Source organism: Miniopterus natalensis, chromosome 8 (assembly GCF_054644295.1).
Source record: "Miniopterus natalensis isolate mMinNat1 chromosome 8, mMinNat1.hap1, whole genome shotgun sequence".
NCBI classification, from domain to species: Eukaryota; Metazoa; Chordata; class Mammalia; order Chiroptera; family Miniopteridae; genus Miniopterus; species Miniopterus natalensis.
In genome coordinates this window covers 22,848,196-22,857,007 of record NC_142088.1, presented here as the reverse complement: position 1 = coordinate 22,857,007, position 8,812 = coordinate 22,848,196, and the positions used below count along the sequence as shown (strand labels likewise).

Sequence of the window (8,812 nt, the reverse complement as noted above, 5' to 3'; positions counted from 1 at the left end):
CTTTATATGATTTTTTCTTGCTCCTGTAGGTGGTAGAACATATAATGACATAGAGACCTTAATTCATGATATTACCATATTAGCAAAAGAGAGATGCTGTGTCTCAGAGTATGTAGTTTGAATTGTGGTAAACTAGGACCTATTTCAGTGGATTTTCTTAATCTGTACACTCTTGCCTAACATCCCATTAAAAATTATTTTTAAATGATGATCTTAAGACTAAAAAACTAAAACCAGAAACAGTATATAAATTAATAGACAATTTGAAACACAGACCTCCTCACATTTATTGGCCAGCCCTGTCAAGAAAGTTTAGGTCACTCCATCAAGTAAGCCGGAGACCTGCCAAGGTGGAGGAGGGAGAAGAGGTGTGTACCAGGTGAAGCCCTGAGATCACATGTAGTGGGGCTTAGTATTCCACCAACCTCCTAAATTCCCTTCAGCAAGAGAGACTCACAGGAACCATAGAGGGGGTTCTGAATCTGTGGAGCACTGATGTGTGTAGTGCAAAAGGTGGCCGGCAGAGACAGCGAAACAGTACCTCTCAGATCTCCTGTGAGTGTATTATGGTTCTCCAGAGAAACAGACCCAGGAGACGTGTAATGAGGGACTGCCTCACGATTATGGAGGCTAACAAGTCCCAAGATCTGCAAGGTGAATGGGCAAGCTGGAGACCTAGGGGAACCACTGGTGTTCCAGTCTGAAGGCTGGCAGGCTGACCCAGGAAGAGCTGATGCTTGTTTGAGTCCAGACAGAAAAAAGCTGATCCCCAGTTTGAGGCAGGCAGGAGGAGTTCTTACTCAGGGGAGGGTCAGCCTTTTCAGACCTTGAACTAGAGAGGCCTACCCACATCAAGGAGGGCAGTCTGCTTTATTTAGTCTGCAGATTTAGATATTAATTTTATCCAAAAATGCCTCACAGAAACACCCAGAATAATGTTTGACCAAGTATCTGGGGACCCTGTGGCCCAGTCAAATTGACACATGAAATTAACCATCACAGCAGATATTTGACATCCTTTCCCTGAGTGTGTGTTAAATTTTGCACCCTAGACTCCCTGCTTTCTGTATTACTTCTCTATCACTGTTGGAACAAATTACCACAAACTCAGTGGCTTAAAACAACATTATCTTACAGTTCTGGAGGGCAGAAGTTTAAATGGGTTGGCAGGGCTATGTTCCTTCTGGAGGCTCGGGAGAATCCACTGCCTTTCCAGCTTCTAGAGGCTGTCTGCCTCCTTTTGCTCCATGGGCCAGCATCACTCCAATTTCTGTTTCAGTGATCACATCTCCTTTTCTTACTGACCCTTCGGCCTCTCACTTATAAGGATTCTTGAGATTATTTTAGGCCTACCCAGATAACCCAGGATCATCTCATCTCAAGATCCTTAATCACAGCTGCAAATTTCCTTTTGCTACAAAAGCCACCATATTCATAGTTTCCTGGGATTAGGACGGATAGATCATTATTCTGCCTACCACATGTGCCCAATCATCTTGGTGTCGGCTTTCTGAAGGACCCAAGCTAGCCCGGTCATCTTCAGCTGAAATGCCCTCCTGTGAGCTGCTACAGTACTTTCCCCAAATGGTGCTTGTATAATTCTATTACAGGCACTTCTGTGTTTGCATCCCTAATAAACTGTGGACTCCTTGAGAGTAATGTCTTATTCACTAGTACCTCCCTAGTGTTTAGCAAAGTGTTTGGCATATTATGGACATTTAATAAATATTTAAGGACTCAACCTTGAATAAAGGTTATGAGGTTTTTTTGTTTAAAAAAAAACAAAACAAAAGACGATTTACCCTGGCCGGTGTGGCTTGGTGGTTAGAACTTCGTTTCCCTCACACACACACACCCCGTTCAGGGACATGTACCTGGGTTGCAGTTTTGATCCCAGCCCTGGTGGGGGCACGTGCGGGAGGCAACCAATCCATGTGTCTGTCTCACATCTATGTTTCTCTCTCTCTCCCACCCTCACTCTTTCTATCCCTCCCTCCCTTCCACTCTCTCTAAGTATCAATGGAACAAATATCTTTGGATGAGGGTTAGCAACAACAAAAGACTTGGAAATCTGAGATTCCCACGGTAGGAAACTTAAATCCTTTGTGTATCACAGTATTGCTACTAAGAGTTTGATGAGGCAAAGGGATTTGAGATGTCCATCTAGTAAATATTTCCTCCTTTACTGCAAGCCAAATCAATGGTTTCCTCATAAATACTGCTGGTCTGTTGCAGGTTAGCTCTTAAACCCGGTTCTCCACTCTTCCCTGCTCTGCTTCCCTGGGCACTACATTTCCCAGGCACCCTCGCTCCCTGGTTTCCCGGAGGCAATAGTGAAAAATCCACGGGTGGGCAGGAAGAGAGGCGAAACTTCCCCCTCTTCCCCTTTCCTTGCAGTGTCCCTGGCAGTGACTGTACATTCTTTGCCTTCTGGCTTTAGGACTCGGTAGCACTACTTGCTCCTGCTGCCTCTTCCACCTGAGGGGTAGTAGCACTTCTTGCTCTTGCTAATCTCTGGATTGACTCACCATCCCTTTTGGTTTCTTAGCCTCAATTCCCTCGCTCATGAAACCAATTCCCTGTGCTGCTTCTACTTGAAGATCCAGTTATATCTGTTTCCCCAGTTACACCATGACTGATGGAAGTACAGCTTTGAGGATTACTAGAAATTCTCGATCACAAAAAAACACACCACACCTTGATTTTACCATTAAAAGAATGATCAGGCCCAGCCGGTGTGGCTCAGCGGTTGAGCATCGACCTAGGATCCAGGAGATCTCGGTTCGATTTCTGGTCACGGCACATGCCCGGGTTGCAGGCTCGATCCCCAGCAGGGGGTATGCAGGAGGCAGCCGATCAAAGACTCTCTCATCATTGATGTTTCTCTCTCTCCCTCTCCCTTCCTCTCTCTGAAATCAATAAAATTTTTTTTTAAATAAAAAAGAATGATCAGGAATTAGGTTTCCCATTAGCCAATCTATTTATACCCCACAGCTGTTATGATTTATGGGAGAAAAAGTGAAACTGATAATTCTATAAACTGAAATTTTTGCTTCTGAAGAATGAAACAGAGAGAAACAAGATGGCGGCGTAGGTAACAGCTGCACCCGCCGCCTCCCTCAACCACATCAAAATTACAACTAAAATACAGAACCACCATCACTCAGAACCTCCTGAAATCTGGCTGAACAGAAGCCCCACAACCAGGGAACTGAAGAAGCAACGAGACCGGTAAGAGAGGCGGAGACGCGGGCGGATCGGGGCTGAATCAGAGACTCGCCGCGGGCCCCACACCAGGTGCCGCAGTTTAAACCCGGGAGGGAATCTCGGCGGTGGAGGTTTCCCAGAGGAGCAAGGGGTTCCAGCCCCACAGCAGGCCCCCAGCTCAGGGCTCCAGGTTAGGGAAGAGACATGCCCACAACTCCGGGCTCTGAAACCTGCGGAGACTGTCGCTGAGGGTCGCGGAGGCTGCGGGAGCCCCAGCAGCTCCTCCTAAAGGGCCCGGCACGGACTCACTCGGACGCTCCCTCTGAGCCCAGCGCCGGGAGCAGCCTGAAAGGACCTGGGACACTCGGGGAGGAACTAACCTGCCTGAGATCCGGGCGAGAGGTGGAGGGGCGGCTTCCTCCCAGGCAGAAGGGCTGGCAGAGGCCATGGCTCCTTTGGCGAATCCTCCCGCACACAGCCGGCAGGCAGGCGCCATATTTGAATCGCCAGCACCTGACTCCCACCTTTGGCCCCGCCCCGTGATTCCCGGAGGCCCCGCCCCTCCCCGCCTGCAGCTCATCCAGGCCATTTCCAGGGGCTTTTCTGTGCAAGTGGCCTCTCAAGCCTCATGCTTAGGACTTTCCTAAAATCCCTCAAACAAGCAGCAGCGGGCCCCATACGGCTTGATAAGTGGCCCCAGGCCTGGCACTAGCGGCAGCCTGCATTGGTTCATGGCTTGGCCTCTCCTGGATACCTCCAAGCCCAAGTAGTAGCCAACTACGGTTTGCTGTGTAGCTCATGCTGGGTGGCCCTGGGCGAGGCACTGGCAGAGGCTGACTTTGCACCTCCCGGGAGGCCCCAGAGACAATGCACCTGGTGGTCAGACTCGGCCACGCTGGATTACAACCCTACCACATTCACGAGTGATACTCAAGGGGCGCACTTGGTGAACACCAAAGCTCCACTGGAGTAAATCCTGATCCATAGGGGTGTCTCCAGCACAGCACCTCTTTGGCCGTAGTTGCAGCTGGTCCTCACAGCCGATTGGCCGGGGGGTCAATTCCTCCCAGGGACACCAACAGCAACCAAGGCTCAACTACAACAGGACAGTGCACACAGCCCACACAGGGGAGCACCTAGAAGGCCCAGCTCAGGAGACTGGAGAGGCTGAGCCACTGGACCCTATAGGACACCTACTACACAAAGCCACTCTACAAATTCCAGGAGACACAGCAGCTCTACCTAATACATAGAAACAAACACCTGGAAGCAGCCAAAATGTGGAGGCAAAGAAACATGTCACAAAGGAAAGAACAGAAGAAATCTCTAGAAAAGGAACTGAATAAAATAGATCCAAGCAAGCTAACAGATAGAGTTCAGAATTTTGTTTATAAGGATGTTTAAGCAGACTATTAGGGAAATAACTGAGAAAATTGATAACATAATAAAGTACCAATTTGAAATGAAAGCTACAGGAACTGAAATAAAAGATAATTTACATGAAATCAACAGTAGAGTAGAGGATGCTGAGAATCAAATCAGCAATTTGGAACATGAGAAAACAAAAAACACCTAACCAGAAGAGTAAAAAGAATCCAGAAATATGAGAATAGTATAAGGAGCCTCTGGGACAACTTCAAGAGGCCCAACATTTGTATTATTGGGGTGTCAAAAGGGGAAGAAAGAGACCAAGAAATTGAAAACCTACTTGAAAAAATAATCACAGAAAACTTCCTCTACCTGGGGAAAGAAATAGACTTACAAGTCCAGGAAGCACAGAGGGTCCCTAACAAGAGGAACCCAAAGAGGCCCACACCAAGACACATCATAATTAAAATGCCAAAGGTTAAAGACAAAGAGGGAATCTTAAAAGCAGCAAGAGAAAAGCAGTTAGTTACCTACAAGGGAGAACCCATATGACTGTCAGCTGATTTCTCAACAGAAACCTTGCAGGCCAGAAGGGAGTGGCAAGAAATATTCAAAGTGATGAAAAACATGGAACTACAACCAAGATTGCTCTACCCAGCAAAGCTATCATTTAGAACTGAAGGTCAGATAAAGGGCTTCACAGATAAGAAAAAGCTAAAGGAGTTCATCAGCACCAAACCAGCACTACAGGAAATGTTGAAGGGTCTCCTTTAAAAAGAAGCTAATGAACAAAAGAATCTGACAAACTAAATAGATCCAGAGACACTGATGCATGCAGTAAACAATCATATTTCAGAGGAAAGAGGGAAGGGGGGTGGAGGGTGGGAAGAGATTAACCAAAGAAGTTATATGCATATATGCAAAACCCATGGACACAGACAATGACGGGGTAAAGGCCTGGGGAGGGGCTGGGAGTGAAGTGGAGGGGGTCAATTGGGGGGGGGAACTGGGACACCTGTAATACTCTCAACAATAAAGATAAATAAAAAAATTTTAAAAATAATAATAAACAAACAAAGAATGAAACAAAGTTTAACAAGATCCAAATACTGTACTTGATAAGAATAGAACCAATTCTCAGAAATCTGATTTAAATCCTAGGTTGATTTAGCTAGGTAATATTTTAGGCAGTTTTACAATTTTATGCAGCTTCCTGAGTTTTTGTTATTTCATGGTTTTTCAAGTAAGAAAGTCACTACAGTGTGGGAGATGCCTCAGGAATTGGTATTCAATCTGTTCTTTATCATCTTTATAGTGTAAAATGTTATAATAGCCGATACTCAAATTAACAGAAGTTCTACAGGCTTAAAGAATTGCATTCTGTAAATCAAGAAATGTTAACTAAAGCTGAAGAGTAAAAAACTAAACAACTGCAAATAGAGAACCTGAAAACTGAGTGGACAGGGATAATTTAGAGAGTAACAAAGGTCTGGGAAATCAGAGAGCTAGGAATTGGAGTGATAACTGTTTTATAGTGAAAACGAGGGAAAGCTGGGAACACAACTTAGCTAATGAATATGAACTGAATATGTATTTCTGGGTTTGTTCCTCAAGGTTCATAAACAAAAACATTTACATCAAAAAGTGTTTCTTTTTCATTTTAATTAAAACAAAATGGTTCTAACAAGATGAAATTTGGTTGCTAATTTCTATCACACAAAAGGACAGATCTCCAAACCATTTTGTTAATTGGAGAAATGATATTCTGACTGTTGGCCTCACATATCATTCTGAACTGTTTAACAACTGGATATAACAAATGAGCAAACAATTTTCAGCATTTTCTTTTAAATTTTTTTTGGCTGCATTTTGTAGATTTCATAATCTGGGACCGTATCACTTAAATGAAGTAAGCCTGCTGAAACCATTCGAGAACCTGTAAACTTTCCAGTGTAGCTTTCTCGTCGTTTGTTAACCCCTGGAGCAGTGTTTGGTCTTGCAAAGTGTTTTAACAGATCATGGCTATCATCTGGGCTCTTTTCTAAAAGTCTTGCTCTTGATTTCACTTTTTCAAGATGCTGAAATGAGGTCACAGGTAAATCCTCAAATCTCTCCGAACAATCCTAAATATTAAAATAAAAGATCGAGTTGGTGAATTAGGCTTCTTAAAAGTATAATTTAAATTTATAAGGACCAAAGTTTGTAATATCAACAGTTAAAGACCAAAAATGAGAGCATCAAATGTTTTATAGGTAAATTCAGACCCTATACCCAATGCCTCCCATTAGAAACTACTATAGAAAACATGCTTGAAAAAACAACTACTGTTTCAAAGGACCTGTTAGTTCAAAAGAGATTGAAGATACAAAGTTTGTAACCAGATAAATTTAGGGAAGTTGTCCTCAGGGGTCAGACTCCTACACAAAGCTGAACAGCCCATTCTAAAATCCTCCTCCTCCAAATTACGTCTTCCCCAACCCCAAGTATAAATTATGAACTCTTATATTTTAGTTTTTACATTCTCTAAACTTTCATTTCTTAAAAGTTAATAAACATCTTCAATACACACAAAAAGAGCTCAGCATCTAAGAATATGGTTATAATGTTTATATTAAAATAATAAAAAATTTTGTGTATATTTTGAGAGTAAACAAATAAAACATTCAAGAAAATAACTAAAAGATATACACCAAAATAATTTTCAAAAATGGTGGCTGTGTTAGGGTGGTGGGATTATGGGCTTTTTGTTTTCCTTTTCTCTTTGAATTTTTTATAATATGACTATATTTTAGAATAATTTACAAATACCCATAAGAGGATATGGAGCTATTAGTCATTCTCAAATTAATATAAAATAGTTTCCTCTGCAGTTCGAGCAGCTTGTCTCAACACTTCAGAGAGATGGTCACACCAAAGGAATGGGCTGCTTTCATTTGGAGAGAAAGTGAAAAAGTGGATTATTAGAATTGGAGTTTTGGGGGAGGTTTGGTAGGACTAAGAAGAATTAGACAGCAATAAAGAGATTTACAAAATAGGTGGTATTAAGAGTCTAAAGACAAATTCTACCTACTTTACATTTTTGCCTGGGTTTGCAGAGGGCAAAGAAACATTCTCCCTCTTCCCTTTCATGTACATGGAACAATTAGGTAGGCCACATTATTAAGGGAATTTCTGCTACACTGGTGAGTTACATATATTAACTTGTGCTTCACAGTAGATGTGATTGTTAGAGTGCCAGTGAAAGTGCATGGAGACCCACTCCACTGGTTATTTTTCTGGATGCTCCTACAGCTCAGTTTCTTAGTCTTGTTTTGATTCCTTTAGGAGATTCTTGGATTTTAGAGAATCAGATGAGCCAGTCATTCTCATGATCTGAAAAATTTCCTCTTACCATAAAACTCTCTGTTGCCAATGTCACTAGAGAGAAAAGTTTAGGTACCGATGGTTTAAAAGAGGGAAATAAAAATAACTCTATCTCCCTTGACCACTCTTAGAACAAGGATTCTGAGACCCTATGTAATCTCGTAATATATAACATAAATACAATTTCTTGTTTTGTTTGAAAGTGATATTAAGTGATTCCATTTGACTAAAGAAACTTCAAAAAGTCTCTTTTCCAAAGGCTGTTACATCTTCTTCCTGTACCCTGTGCACACACACTCACTCATTTGATACTAAATTACTGAACTTAGATAGAAAAGAGAAATCCATAGTTGAGAGTATAAGCTATATGAATTTTTACCCTGCTACTAATTTGCTTTACTAAAACTAAATATTTGCTTTACTATGGAAAATCAATTTACTATGAAAATGAACTATTCTGAAGTTATATCTGTTATCTCATTCAAAGGTAGAATCAAATTACCATTTGATAGAATTAATTATCATTTTAGAATGTATGAGTTTCTCAGTTGTAGGTCATGCCTGTTTATATGTACAAACATATAAGAGCAGTGGTCAAGAAAATTAAAATATGTCCCTTCCATTCCTAGAATAGTTTGTATAAAGTTTAGTAGCAGATTTGCCTTCCCGTTTTATGTAATATTAAAAATAGATTTGAATTTTCAAGTTTGTCAGCACATAATATAGCAGTGGGGGCGTGGTAAAAGAAGTTAAATTAAAATTTTGCAGTGCATAATCCTATTGTAAATTTTGCATACCCTAATGCTTAGCAGAGTAGCTGGCACATACTGAAACAGGTGTTTAGTGACCTGAAAAAAAAAAATTTATACTTATA

The 8,812-nt window shown here is 41.9% G+C and overlaps 1 protein-coding gene across 4 annotated transcripts in view; it reads right to left on the bottom strand.

Annotated features, from left to right (window-relative positions):
• Positions 1-5,607: 5,607 nt before the first annotated feature.
• The window catches only part of CATSPERT (catsper channel auxiliary subunit tau), a 61,228-nt gene continuing 58,023 nt past the window's right edge, over positions 5,608-8,812 (bottom strand). For all 4 annotated transcript variants that reach the window (XM_016208845.2, XM_016208842.2, XM_087819666.1 and 1 more), the window contains one exon: positions 5,608-6,698. In XM_016208845.2, the coding sequence (XP_016064331.2) occupies positions 6,423-6,698 (276 nt within the window). In that variant the 3' untranslated portion in view covers positions 5,608-6,422. The remainder of the gene's footprint in view (positions 6,699-8,812) is intronic.